This window comes from Nymphalis io, chromosome 5 (genome assembly GCF_905147045.1).
Source record: "Nymphalis io chromosome 5, ilAglIoxx1.1, whole genome shotgun sequence".
Lineage (NCBI taxonomy): Eukaryota > Metazoa > Arthropoda > Insecta > Lepidoptera > Nymphalidae > Nymphalis > Nymphalis io.
In genome coordinates, this window is record NC_065892.1 from 7,760,434 (window position 1) to 7,776,765 (window position 16,332).

Here is a 16,332-nt window from a genome sequence, read left to right on the forward strand (position 1 = left end):
AACTAGAAATTATTTTATATATACATATTTATTTAGATACATAATAAATATTATTTTAGAAAGAGACTACAAGTACGTAAAATTTTGTAAATATAATATTACTACTTTCTTGCCAAATTCCAACATCATATCATTTGAAGGGATTGGGATCGAGTGAAAATTAACCCTGTACTACCTGTACTTGTAAATTATTGTTCATTTTAAGTTCTATAGAACCTTCAAACTCGCGCTTATCTTAGATGTTACGGTGATGTAACGTCTTTGGACAGAGCTTTTCTTACAATTTAAAATCTGCAGGAGCTCGTGTGTCGGGGTGACCTTATTTTTTTATCGATGTATAAATAGGTAAAAAGTTCAGTAACTTGTTTGTTATTATTTTTTTAGAAGCTATTATCGAGTATTGTCATCAAAGTAATGATTATTGTCAAATTTCGATATCAATATACATACATACAAACAAAATGTCAATTTATAACTAATACCTATTTTATATGTTTAACTTTGACTAGTATTTGTACTATATTTTGCGAGTATGCGACACAGATGAAATGAAATAAAACTAAAAGGAAAATTAAAAATTCTATCAGAAAACACATTAACAAAAACAAATTCTTAAGTGTTTTGATTTTTTTTTAATATACCAAGTCTTTTAGAGAGTATGTAAAAAAGGAATTGCTGATAAAAAGAATTATTCAATTTAAAACCTTATAAAATTATATTTTTGTTTATGAGAGGAGTGACATGGATTTGCGTTTTTCTGCAAAAAATACGTGATATATGTTTCGTTACTGACTTATTTGTTATATTTTTAACTTTTGGAATAAGATGTACTTCGGCCAGCTTTAATTTTACAATAAACAATGTTCAATGATTAAAAAGTGCAATCAAAATATACATTATTTAAGTAGGCACTTGAATAATGTATTTTTATTACAAGATTTGATAGAACACATTAAAAATAAAGTATTAAAATTTCATTTTCATAAAGATATCTATATCTATATCTGTTAGCCGCATAATTCTCTCCTTGCCAAAAAAACTTGCAATGAACGATCCGGTCATTACAATAGATGTAGTTATACAGTACTAGATGATATTTCGTTATTTTGAACAATAAAAAAGAGACTTACACAAATACTCGCATTCATAATTAATATGCGTTCAATATCTCTTTAATTGTTATAATTTCTAATTTTTGTCTTTATTATTTATTCATAAATCGATTCATTTTTAATCTACGGTTTGATTAAAATCTGCCATTGTTCTAGTGATCGCAACGAGCTGATGCGGGAGCGCGAGAGAGACCGCGAGCGTGAGCGTGGCTATCTCAGCGACCACAATACAAGGTTTGTGTCCCGTCTGAATGAGAAAACAGAGAAATTTACAACTCTTTCGAACTAAAGCCCCTAAAGAAATTCTTATTAAAGGATTTTTTTATTATTACTTTCCTAGGGTTTTCTTTAAATAGTTGTGATAAAATGCTTTGATGAGAATAGCATATTTAAATTTAATAAAATAGCCAGAGCATATATTTATCTACAAGTGGTAAGTACATTTCCAATAAATATTTTAATAAATTGTATATCTTTCTAGATGTTACAGTAAATCTCATAATGTAAATATACTGCCTTTTTCCATTGTTATCCTTATGTTAACAGCACTTTTTTATAGGGATCGTATACGAGATCGAGATCAAGGATATCTAAGCGACCATCAGTCAAGGTAAGCGATATAACATTAACCATTATTCTAACTGTTACTACCATGTTAACCTAATGCCACGAAATAATATGTTTAAAAATACTTTAGCTTATTAGGGTACTTCTACTTATGGTGAAGCTTTGTGCAAACCTGACCGTTCAGTAAAATATATTCCTTAGTTTTATAAATTATTCAAGATATTTTTAATTAATTTTAAGAATATTTGAGTTGCTTGTTGGCTCACTCGCCGGCCTTACTTGATACAATAAAAATATTTAAAAAAATCCTTAAACTTTTCTAAACCTAGCTATACCTCATTAAAAGGTATAAGTACGACGTTACGTATTTAATATAAGCTTTTACAAACATTGAAGTTTCTATTGATTTCAAACGTTAGTAATTATAACCTATTATATATTTATATTATATATATATATATATATATAATTATAATATATTATTATTATTATAATTTTTACACAAAAAACAGTAAAGTGATAAACAAAAAAAAATATCCAAAATCAATCGCGAATTAATCCTCCGACCAAAGTCATCAACAACAAATAAGTAAACAATTTCCAAACTACTTTTATATAATGCTTTCAGTATAAAAATAATTATCAAAATGCTTAAAACTGTATAGAACAGTACCTAAAAGAACATATCATTTTTTATGTAATGTTATGTACAAATTTCGGTCTACACAAATATATACCATACAAATTTTATCGTGTGTTTTTTTTCTCTAGAAAAACGTGCAGATTTCTCTCACCGTATTCATTAATTTATCTTTTTTATCAAATATTTTTATCTTAATATTCATGACATTAAAACTTATTTAAAATGTGAAACTAAAAAAACTTTTTACTTTTTATAATATTATGATACTCTCTACTGCGTCATAAGTCTATAGGCCATATATGACCTTCCTTGGCTGCATATTGTGAGATCTTGGGTTGAAATTTCGGGATACTAAAAAATAATGGGTTAATAATCTCGGAATTAGGAAGGTTTAAAAAAAATCTAATACGTTATTTCGATTATGTTGGATTGCCATTCCACCAAAGTATGAGAGTGTTTGAATACAAAGATGCACTACAATCTATGCACACACACAAACACACACATACCTATGCATTATAATATGTGCAGTTAATTAGTCATAAAGATCATATTTCTGGACAAAACCCACTTTTGGGCAAAGCTTCAGCTTAAGGATTATGTATGAGGTTTGTACTCCCACACTGCACTAGTACAGGTTGGTAGCACTCACATCTGCTACATGTGCAGCCCAATTTTATCCAACACAGTTTCCTATCGATATTTACTTTCTATCCCTGCCATGCACGAGCTTAATTATAAAAATAAAATTGGCGCAATCAAAATCAAGTATTTTTCAGGATTTGAACTTGCGATATTTTTTATTATAACAAACAAATTATACGTAATTTAGAAATATAAATATAGTGCATCTATAAATCTTTTTTGTTCAACCAAAGCCTTAGCAATCAATAAGATGTCTGTAGAAAACTATATCGCAAAGCTATTTAATCCCCTAGAATAGGATAAAAAGCATCACACTATTTTCAATTCTATTAAAGAGTACCCGTAGTCTTTATAGGACGGTCTCCGCTGCGGGGCGCTACTCGGCCTTCTTATCTCAGATTTGTCCTTATTTAGAAATGGACGTATTACAAAACTGTATGCACAGACTTGTATAGTTACTCCATTTATAGCGCAAATATATTAAAGAAACGCTTCAACCGCTGTTTCAAATAAAATGCTAAATATTAATAATTGAATTTGAATTTTTTGAACAATTTTTTAACTTAAATACGGCGTCGAACATACATGGAATTTTTAAATTATTCATAAATTTGAATGAACAAGTACTACTTTGTTGTTTTATAAAAATACCTTGCGATGTCATATGAATGAAAAAATAATATTCTGAATAAATTATTTTAACGACAATTCTTACATTTAACGTGTTTTCAAGTAAATTTAATGAGAAACAACATATTACGCACAAAATTCAGTTTTTAAAAAACAATATTGGAAAGGAAATTGGAAAAATATTTTTGAAATATGAAATTGGCTTCGAGCAAATCACGTAAAAGGTATATTTAGGCACAGAAGCGCTCGCCTGTACATTTCCTCTCATAATACCGATGCTGTTAAACTCGTAATAGATTCGAAGCGAGTTTCAACCTGACACGAAGCTGTTGTGACTCTTGGGGATTGTCGAAACGTCCATTCTAAATTAGGTTACCCAATGTAGGAAACGGTTTGATTTTCCTCTTTATTTTATTTTGTGATTACTTTTTCACTTTAGCATTTTATAGGATTTATAAAAGACTGTACTTTTGTTTTTATTTATTTGTAAACATTTTTTTTTAGAGAAGTTTAAAATTTCCCAATTTATCTCTCCTTCTTCGGTGTAGAATATTTGTAATTAGCAGGTTTTTATTTTGTTTTTATGTTTAAAAAAGCCTACTTTTGGACTATTCAAATAACAATTAATCATATTCTATAAAGAATTACAATCGGCGAATTAATTAATAAATGTTAACAAAATAAGTAACGTATACACAAGTTTTCTACCCTCAATCCCCTATTACCTACATTTTTTAAAGCTGCTGAAATGCGAAACATTGGATTAATAAAAGTCATTTGAAAAAATGGACTGTCTTGACATGGAACATGTGTATAGGCATCTCGTTCCCTTGGAAAAGAAAACGGTTGCGTTAAATGCATTGAAATAGCGCATTATCTTGACAATCTCGCCGTACCCATCTCGAGTTGGCTATGTAGAGCTATATTGAATATTCACCTTAACTACAAAATTTAGAAATATATTAATGAACTTGAATCGTGAGTTACGTGAAAATTTCAGGACTAACTTTCATTTAGCTTAAAACTGCTTATTAACACATTAACTTATAAAATTATGGTTTAAATATATATTTTTTTATAATTTAAAATATGATATTCACTGCTAAAACGTACTTCTACTTATTTGTTTAACATAAACATTTTGTGTTACATATTAACTACATATATTTTGATCTGTTATCAGCAAAAAAATGTGATCTAGTCTTTATTCAAACCGTTATTTTTTCTTTCAAAATGTTTTCGTATTTAAAAAATAAACCTTCACTAATTGTTTACTAATATTGTTATTAAGTATGACAAATGAGAAATTAATTGTGTGGGCACTTATATATAAATTAAATTGATGAATCTGTTTTAGTTTCGTAAGCGCGTCTCGTTGCGCATCATGTATCGGTGAGTCGGCACGCTCCGCGTGGTATCGCCACTCTGACGGCTGGCGCGGAGCCCCGCCGCCTGGGCCTCGTCGCTCACCGTGGGACTCCTTACCCAGTCTCCGACATGAAGGAAGCCTTAACGATTCCGGGTATAGAAGCAATAGAGCTGATAGCTTTGAGCAGCGGTAAGTGTTTTATTCATCAAAGAGATTTTACCTTTTTCAATTAAAAACAGTTAATAGAAACATCGTAGTATTGACTGACTTCAGTTTCCAAAATGCTGATAAAAGTGACATTAACAAACTTGACTTTAATCTGAATAATCATTGGTCGATGTTAACCGATGCCGCAATAGAAAAACAATGAGGATTCAATATTAACACAGGTAACTAAATTTGACTTTATTCATCATTTTAGAAGCTGCAGGCAAATGTGTTACAATATTTTGTATAACATATTATCGTCTAGTTTACGGTAATTTCTTTACAAGCAAAATCGATCGAGGTTAATATGATGAGTTCGCAAATATGAGTACACATTTATTAATAAAACTAAACTGTAAACTAACAAACCCCTTAGGTTAAACTTACCCCTTAGGTCCCTTCGTTAACATAATGACTGAAACTTGATAACTTAGAAACCGCTAATTGAATTAATTTAATATAGTAAATTAAATTATGATCTTACTTCGAATAAAAGGTTCCAACTTCGGAAAGTTAATACATTCTTTTAAGGGCAAGGTATTTGTATCTATAATCAATTGCTGTAGGCAATTGGAACATTTTTGCTAAAAAATAATAATAAATAAACCGTATTACTCAATACAAGATAATATGCATAATACAAATGCGTGAAGTCAGTATTTGTTGATTTTCATGTAGAATATAATATTTTTTGTAATAATATAATAATAAAATTGTTTTAAAATATAAACTCTTATGAAGAATAAATATCTTTTCAATACTTTTTTTTTAATATTTTGTATTAAAAATATATGTTATGAAGAATATGTAATCCACATATACTGTACTATATCAGAATTGGTGGTAGCTTTTCATTTAATCTCGAAATATGACGATTTGATGCGCTTGTGAATATGAGCAGTTGTAAGATGAAATCACGTATCTATTTGTATATATTAATTTGTCAATGTATTCAAAAGCCCGTGACTTCATTGCAGTGGACTCTATATAATATAAGACACCACACAAAAAGTCCAATAATTTCACTTCTCATTTCCAAAGAATATATAGAATACATAGAATTCGGACATTTAGAGTAATAATAATTGAATGTCTAATTATTTTATTAGTTTGTAAATTCAATCTTAATACTACTGACTATATACTGCTAACCCAAAATAACATATCATATTATTTAAACCTAAATATATACAAGTCTAATTGAATAGTTACAATATCATTTATTTGTCCAACTGCAGAAGTCGCAGATACACAATGCAGGTGCTTTCCTTTAGTACCACTTACACTTACCGTAACAGCCTGTGAATGTTCACTGCTGGGCTCAAGGCCTCCTCTCCATTTTTTGAGGAGAAGGTTTGGAGCAATAAGCTCCAAACCATTATACATTAAGATCAATATAATTTCTTTTTATTTTATTGCAGCCTCAAATATATATATTTTTTGCTTTTATAACATATTGCGTTAACAGTAAATAAATATTGAGTTGTTAGTAATGTTTGATATTTTATATATTATTTAAATTATAATAACCACAAACAGCTTTATCCCTGACAAGTATGTCTGCTGATTATGATATTACAACATTGTACGAATCTATGTTATTTTAATATAAATCATATTAGGAAGGTAGGTGGGCAAATTGGTTAACTCATATCAATTGGCACATTCGCGCGTGGACACTGGCTTTGTATAAAATATAAAGTACTTCTTAAGCAACGCATTGAATATATTGTGTTTAATATAATTTAAATAACATATAATTCAACAACATCTTTTTTATTTTTCAAATCGGAATATAGAAAAATAAGGTGTTCCTGTTTGACGCTCGAATATTTAGTAAGTGAGCGCTAATGATCCAGGTTTGCATAAAGTATTACCACCGATAAATATTTATATAGATATATATTTGTATATAAAGGTAATGGCTCCACTGACCAACTATTATTAACGAATAACTTAAATTACAAGACATTTGAAGAGCTTACTGTCGTAATGCGCACTAAGAATGCAATCCTCTAGGATGGCTGTAGTAATTTAATCGATTCGTTCGTGTTTCCTGTGAAAACGTCCTATCATAATTTTTACCTTTTTTATTAAACCGATTTCGATAAACCCGATTTCAATTAAATTAAATTTACTTATATATAACGCATAATATACTATAACTGTTATTTTACCTGCTTTGTTGAGTTATATTGACCTGCTATACAAAAGTTAAAGGTTCATCAGGCTTAGCCTTGTTTGGATTTGTTTATTTTTTAATGAAAAGTATTTTTAATAAAGGTTACCAGGATTAATAAACTTTCTTAGTGAGTAACAGTGCATGAAATTTTTTTTTTTTGTTTAGAGATACTATGGACATTATCAATGTAACATGGCCTTCACTGGTGGTAGAGCTTTGTGCATTCTCGTCTGGGTAGGTACCACCCACTCATCAGATATTCTACCGCAAAACAGCAGTACTTGTTATTGTTGTGTTCCGGTTTGAAGGATGAGTGAGCCAGTGTAATTACAGGCACAAGGGACATAACATCTTAGTTCCAAAGGTTGGTGGCGCATTGGCTATGTAAGCGATAGTTGACATTTCTTACAATGCCAATGTCTAAGGGCGTTTGGTGACCACTTACCATCAGGTGGCCCATATGCTCGTCCGCCTTCCTATTCTATAAAAAAAAAAAACATAGCTTAAATTATAATAATATATGTATATGAATATATGGTTAACGAATAAATGAATGATAATATTATATTGGAAATGAACCGATTAAAACAGATTTTTAGACATTCATTAAATAATAAAAAAAAACATATATCACCACGATTGAATAATATGTCGATAATTGTTATAAAAGTAAAACGGCTGAATTTCTACATTTAAACTAATTTCTTAAATTAATTTCTTCATATTGTCTTTGACAAGAGTAGCTTTTTAATCTTGATAAGCTTTTGCGAAACAACAGCTGGAACTGTTATTTATGTCTTGACTTGTGAACCTCTACGAAACCAATTTACCTATTATCTCGTAGACCACAACCACTCATGATTTACGCTTAAGACAAAGCTTAATAGTTCATTCGTAATATATTATATTTATGACTACGTGACTATAAACAATGATTATAAAATATATAAAACTTAGAAGTTATTGCTTGTGTAATTTTAAAATATCTTGAATGGTGACATAAACCTTCACCTTGTTACTTGGGTTTCTTCTTATTTCTTCCTTTTTAGTCTCTCCTATCAGTTTTGGTATAACATGCCTTATACTATCGACCGACCGAATTTTAGATTCTATTAAGAGAGTATTTTCCTTGATATTTATTGATTCTCATATAAGTGTTAGAAGGCAGGACTGACAAAGAGCACGGTAGCTCACGAAATAAGAGATCAAATATAATAAATAATAAAATAAATAAAAATATTTCAAATAAAATTAATCGTAAATACTATATTAATAAAAAAATAACAAGACGTCAAATATCGAAACTGCAACATTACATGAGCAAAACCGAAACGAACAGCCTATAGTTGATAAAAACTAATAAAGCCCAAGCAAAAAAAGTATTGGAGAAAGCTGTAAAAATACCCATTACTTTTTTATTTTCCTTTAGTTGTCACGTACTAAGAACATTACCCCAACTTTTATTACGTTCCTTGTTCAGTGTGTGATTTTATAGGACACACAGATGTAATCTGGCATTAACGTACAGAACTTCACATTACGTGTCAAAATTAAATAATATCAACATTAAAGCCTGACGTGATCACAACGTGAACGTAACATATCATAAGAAGACAAAGGCAATTATATTTCTTTCCAATCAATTTTTTTCTATTGGACAAAAATATACCGAAATAAAATATGTTTGCGAGTATTATGAAGATCAAGAACCACCACTTAATTAGTAACAGAAGTATTTCAACTCTAGAGGGAAGAAAAATGCGTATTAATTTGGTTACAGAGGAGTGTTCGATCGACAAGACAGTGTGCGATCGGAGTATGCGAGCGATCGTGAGTCCTCCCGTTACGGTATCGTGCAGCAGGCCTCAATCGACAGCACGGACTCCAGGATTTGTTACCTGACTTCTAGTGAGGTAAGTTACATTTCTTCTTAAAGTTAATTTCTTCTTTTCACAACCTAAATATTACCACGAAGAAATAAATTGAATAAATTTATTATTTTGTAAGCATATGAAAACCTAAAACTTTTATTAATATGATGTAATACTAAGTTTAACTTACTAGATATTCTCTTCCTTTACATTCCTTATAATACGTGTATTAATACATAGGTAAATTAAAACATATAAAATAAATTATTTTAGGTAAGTTGCTGATTTGATTAATTGAGTGATAAATGTTCTTTCGTCCATTTTACAGCACTCTTTAAACGATTTCATTACGCATTTACGTCTAAAAATAGGGAGCGCCTTTTTAAGTATCATGGAGTTATTAAGCCTCTTGAGCACTTAAACGTATGGAGCTATGTAGAAAAGGTTGCGATGCGGTAAACTCTAACATTTTATCTTGCATCAATGGAACATAACGAGGGATAAATTGCAGACAGAAAATGCTTTAGAAATTAGGCTTTTACTTTATAAAACCTTTCGAAGCTCAAGTTATGCATATACTTTTTCGACTAGACACTGTAATTTTATCTCTACCATACATTTGAGAAACATACACGTTTAACTATGTAATATAATATTAATTTATATTATATACGTATTTTACTTATGTGACATTATTTGGCAGACATAGTCACTTCCAATTAATCATCTAATCGAATCTATCAGCTGAAAGCAGCAGCTTGGAATGTATGGTGAAACAGACGATTCAGTCATTGGATTAATTGAGAATTCAGTACTTGATAGTACTTCATTTACCAAATAGCATCCCAATGCACTGATTAAATTACTTTACGTAAGCTTTAGATCTCTAATCTAATTTTTTACTAAAGAAAATATACCAAAATTGTTTTTCCGTAACTACAAAATAAAATCACAATTTACTTAAAAACTGTTTAACTATTTAAGATTAATTAAGATGTTTATATTATTTTTTTTAAATATTTAATTTATTTTGATGGAAATCTTTTATTGGCAAATAATGTATAGTTCTATTGGCTATTGGCTTGGTCTGCCATCATAGTAACGCTTCATTGTCAGCCCTTTAATTTTCAAAAAATATATTATTGCTCACGTCTGTTGAAATATGAAGTATGAAGCTTAAGTTAAAATTCATTCTTAAGCGACGAAAATCGAAGAGACAAGACATACAGGGCTCTGACTTTTGTTGTATTCTTTCTTTTTAAGTGTTTTTTTATCTTACCATCAGACCTGGCAGGCCTGAACTATTCTATATAACTATTATCAACATTGTGGAAGACCACAGAAAAATAGTAGATTTTCAGTGCTTCGAAAATAAAAAATGTTGTGCAATACTTTTAATTGGATGGATGATTGTTATTATTATATTACCATAAATATATATATTTTGAATAAATCCACTTATTCGATTAATTGAATAAATTTAAAAAAGCTTATTTTTTTACATTTTCAAAACATTTTTTACATTTTCCTGTGGAAATGCAGAGCCGTAAATGTCTGCCTCATGTATTTCCTTTATTTCTAGGATGATTTTGACCATCAGCCTGAGAGGCAGATAAGCAAGTAAATTACTAACATTTTTATTTTTACAAATCTGAATCGCTATAACTCAAAAACGTAGTTGAGTAGGTAGGTAGGTCTTTAATGAACAAGACTAAATTCTATTTTCGTATGTATAAATTCGTATTTATCTGAACTTAAAACGCTCTAGATATGAAACATGACCAAATCATATACCGAAATACTTGCCAGCTCCCCATACATTAAGCTAGAGAAATAGTGAGGTTACCAGGATCTGCACTTTTGAATACAACTTGTAAAGGGCTGTAGGTTTTTATCCGGTTAATATGGTCTAAGGTCTCCTCTTCTTATTTGGAGAAGTACAAGATCAATTTAAATATATTAAAATTTAGTAGTGCTCGCCTAGATTTTCAACTCAACTCGCAATCATCGGTTAAGATGCACGTGTTTATGTCGTGGAACAAAAAATTATCATAATCTATCGTATGACGTAATTATCAAAAAGAAGATATATAAAGGAACATTCCAATATAAATATAACTCTTATGTATACAATAACAATTGAATTTTAAGCAAACGTTCTTATATTATTTTTGTATTCTAGATATTTTTTTTTTTTTTATAGAATAGGAAGGTGGACGAGCATATGGGCCACCTGATGGTAAGTGGTCACCAAACGCCCTTAGACATTGGCATTGTAAGAAATGTCAACCATCGCTTATAGCCAATGCGCCACCAACCTTGGGTGTTTTTATGTCCCTTGTGCCTGTAATTACACTGGCTCACTCACCCTTCAAACCGGAACACAACAATATCAAGTATTGCTGTTTTGCGGTAGAATATCTGATGAGTGGGTGGTACCTACCCAGACGGGCTTGCACAAAGCCCTACCACCAGTAAGGTATCAAGAGTCAATAATATCTAAAAATAACTGGTAAAATGGTTATAACAGAAATTATTATAGAACAATAAAACCCGACTACGAAAAAAATTACGAATCGAACGGGCTGTAGATGTAAGATGAGCTGTTGGCGTTTAATTTCTCCTTCAACAAAATCAGCTAGATCTTATATTTATAAATCAATCAATCTAAAGCTTCTTTTACTCTTCCAATTTTTTTCACAGTCCGTATTTTTTTTTTGTAAATATTTTAATTAAATATTACGTAAGTCTTTAAATTACGCTTTAAAAAAATCACATTTGAATGTACTTTTTATTAATAATTAAATTTACCAAAAAAATATGTAGTAATTTCTTTCTATAATTTTCTCTACTTGCCTATTTCAGCGTATCACATACCGGTGTATCTTATGTTTGGTGTTTTTTTGATAATCAGGCAAAAAATTAATGATATAAAAACAGTTTACACCGAAATTGAAACGTAAAAATTAGTCCAAAATTTTCGAAAGGTAATATATCTTACCCGGGCGCGAATTTTGCCTCATAATTTAAATCCTCTTTGAAATAAATTATAACTTAGCTTAGTCTTTATGAAAATATATAACTTCAAGCGTTATAATTAGGACTATCTGAATTATATTTATTCAGTACAAATTATATACAAATAAATAAAAAGTATAATTTGTCTTAAATTGCACATAGTCTTTACACTTTTATGTATTGAGCATACAAATCCTTTCAGCGCTTTGAGTGTGCTTAAGGACAAATATTTTAAACCAGCATACATTTATTTTTATAATAAGTAAGTTAAAAAAGTATCATTACCAACTAATATTTGGACCTACGGTGTCAAAGATACTGTCTGATGTATCGATAAAAGTAGAATATAGAATATCAAAAGACGTCTGATTTCTACGATTTAAAATAATATGTAAACTTAAAATAATCCTTTAAAAATTAATATTCTTCTTATTGATTTTATACTATGCTCCTGTAATTTAACTAACGATGTATAGAGTAGTGAACCCGGATTAAACTTTGGGTCGTTGGTTTGATTACAGCTCGGGTCAGCTTAATCCGGGCTTAACTACCTCACGTTAAGCAAAGTTCCGGTTGCAACCACAAATATCTATATAATAAATAATATTTTCTTATCTAATATTCTCTAGGTCTACTCCTAAGAATCGTATCGTTCAAATGGCGATTGTAATCTATTAAAACTAATAAGCTAATTGAAACTCAAACTATTAAATTAAAATAAAGATCAAATGACTGAAAAGACAATAAACAAAGGGAATTTTACATTTGATTAAATATACTATTTTTAATGAAAAAATTATATGTAGTCAAGATATTATTGACTTTTGATTATCTCCTCAAGAAGGGAGAAGAGCCCTTTAGACCAGCAGTAGGACATGCACAGGCTGTTACGGAAGATATTATTATTGGAACTTAGTAACAATATGTATACATTTTTATTTAGACAAATATATATAAAAATTATTTGAGTCTAGCAATTAGAACATAAATCCCTCCTTCATATAATATGTACTTCATGTACATTGAGTTCAAGCGGTTATTCAGTCACTGAAAAGATAAATCAATAACAGCGGTCATTTTGTGATAACATACTTGATTCGTACTTTTCTTTTCAAATGTAGTATATAATAGTCAGATGATTATGTATTAAAGGATGAGCGTGACGTGGGGCTGGTAATTCTATTTGACCTGATCTCATTAAATAAACATAAAATAGACGAAGTACTTACTAGCAAAATAGCCCGAGGTAACTTCGGAGTAAGATCTGGGAGAGCTCGGGGTCGCTCGGCGGAGTGTGCGCAGACCGCGGCGCTCGGCGCTGCGCCGTGGGCACCACAATCGTATCCTAAACGTAGCATTAAAAATATTATTTTGAGGTTAACTTTCTCTACTCATAATAAAATGAACTGATGTCAAACGTGTGTCCTGAGAGCTTTGATTTGTTTAAACACTGACGTGTCGAATGTCGCGAAAGAGAACTTTGCACCGAAAACTAAGACGTTTTATTTGTGTAAATACAAAGCTTTTACTGTCAAGTGCACGGACAAAGAAGATATCATCATCCTCACTGCGTTTGACGTTAATGGATGTTATTCCTGATGGTTTTTACAATAAAGTTGAACTGTAGACTGATGAAAAAAAAATTATAGAGTTATCGTGTTGTATAAACATATCCTGCGTCAATTGTAGGGCCTATCTCATGTTACAGTGTTCTTATAGAGTTGCAATAGAAATAAATGTTATAGATTTTTAAATATTAGACGTCTCGCTTGTATGTCGCTTAATCCACCTGTGATATTCTTTCTTAAGTGTTAGATATTGACTTTTGTAAATAACTTTTCGACTGCCGTTAAAAATATAAACAATGAAATTTCCTTAGAGTTTCCTTATGGTAAATTGCGTGTTATAATAGGAATTGATAATAACTAAAATATTATGAATATAGTAAATAAATGTTCTATGTGTAATAATTCTATATATACCTATTGTTGAACGTTGTATGGTTAACTAACCTCAAATTTCTTGTTTATATATGTGAAATATTATTAAATAGTATAAGGTGCTAATAAAAAGATTATATAATAACTGCATGGGGGCCATCAAATCGAAGAATGCTGGTTTTATAAAGGTAAACAATAATTCTTAATAATGTAGACATTTAAATATTATTTAATTCAAATACTCATTCGACAGTATTTCATGCCGTGTTATGAGATGAATAACTCAAGTTTAAATAACTTTTATAAACAAAATTCAATTTAAAAGTAATTTAGGCAACTAGTTAGTTGTGAACTTTATGTATTAGAGCATAATATTTTAACAATCTACTAATAATAATATGCACGCTTATGTAGAAAAATATGATAATTTACAAGGGGGTTTCAGTCAATGTTTAACAAATTATTGTATCGTCCTTACATATATTATATATACTGATACTTAATATAATGAAAATACCTTTTAGTAATTTTAATTGATAAGAATTATTATATCATTTTATGAATGACTTATCTTTGATTGCTTTGATTTTATATCATAAAATCAATATAATTATATAATAAAATCAAAGCAATTGCAATATGTAGTCATTTAAATGATGAGTCAAGTTTAATTGCTTCCGAAAAAACTCGTGTTCATTATCTTCTTATATCCTCATAGTTTGTCTCCTCAAACAAAGTCTTTGTTTTTACTAAGCAATAACTATCTGTGACTTTTTATTGATATAATAGGGTAAGTTTTTATTTTTTGTGTTTGTATAAGCTATGCAATATCAAATTATGTTTATGAAAATAACGAAATACTAAGTTTTTTTTTTAATAATTTATAATCCGCGAAAGGCGAATTATTGAAAAACCATCATTGTAACCTCTTTGCTATATAATATTGAATGCAATTACTGTTTTAATATAACAATACACATAATAGTTTCACTTTTTTAAACAACAATTTTACAAAGTACAACAGACATAACCACATAAAATGCTGAATAATCAACAGGTTATTTTTAGTTAAACTTTTGCACTAAAATCAGCTGCATGCAGATCCTCCTTTTGTGGAGTAAGTTAATAAAAATTATTTCAAATGTACGTTTAATAAAAAAAATCTTAATAAATTCATGAATGGTGGATATTTAAATTACTTTAAATTTATTAATAATTATAAAAGTAATATAAAGCCTACATTGAATTTTGATTTAATTATAGCTGGCTTTGGGTAGTTAAACAGTAGTTTTGGGCGCTTTATTTGATGAACATTGTTGTTGTACTTCTGTGTAGTATTAAGCCAAATAGTATTTTGTTCTTCATTGTAATGGATTCGTGATGCATTTAAAAGCGACTGCGTTATAGTACGGAAGTTCTCTTGTACGTTCATAACCATATGCAGTACTGTAAAAAGTTTCTCTTTTGACCTCGTTACCATATATTTTATACCATGTCACTGTTTTTTTTATTGGTTACTCGTTGTTATCTGAAGTTATTCTGCCTTTGCTTTATTAATGATATTAAACGTATAATATTTTCATTATTATTTATGTGCATTATGTTAAAATATTATACATATTATACAAAATTATAAGTATTTTTCAGAGATATTTATTTCAAGGGAAATTTAATGGTGCTAACATAACTTACGCTGGCTAAATAACATTAGATATAATAAAATAATTTATTACCGAATCGTCGTTGATAACTTTGCTTTAAAATATGAAAAGATATTGACTTCTAGAGTTAGTTAATAAAATAATAATTAAAAATATACCATGTTTTCACCTACCCATCATATAAAAGGAGACATTTCGGAAATAAGTCAACAAAAATTACTAACTAAAAATATCTCGCAATTATGTTTATAACTTAATGCTATTTCACTCGCAACTACAAACATGGGAAAATTGACATTTACTCCAATGTAATTATATACACATAACCACACCTTGCGACTGAGCAATTAGCAGGCCATTTTAAAGGCGTATCTCCAATATTACTTGTCGTGCGTCCGTATTATTTTTCTTTTTTATATAAATTAGTATCTTTTGCCAAAATGGCAGCTGTTCAGGGGATTCAAAAACATTCTATTGAAAAAAGACA

At 29.4% G+C, this 16,332-nt stretch overlaps 1 protein-coding gene across 4 annotated transcripts in view; it reads left to right on the top strand.

The window, feature by feature from the left end:
• Positions 1–16,332, top strand: part of LOC126768442 (protein still life, isoforms C/SIF type 2) — an 81,440-nt gene that overhangs the window by 18,645 nt on the left and 46,463 nt on the right. For all 4 annotated transcript variants that reach the window (XM_050486500.1, XM_050486501.1, XM_050486498.1 and 1 more), the window contains exons 16-19: positions 1,269–1,346; positions 1,672–1,722; positions 4,955–5,155; positions 9,136–9,268. In XM_050486500.1, coding sequence (XP_050342457.1) covers positions 1,269–1,346; positions 1,672–1,722; positions 4,955–5,155; positions 9,136–9,268 — 463 coding nt within the window. The remainder of the gene's footprint in view (positions 1–1,268; positions 1,347–1,671; positions 1,723–4,954; positions 5,156–9,135; positions 9,269–16,332) is intronic.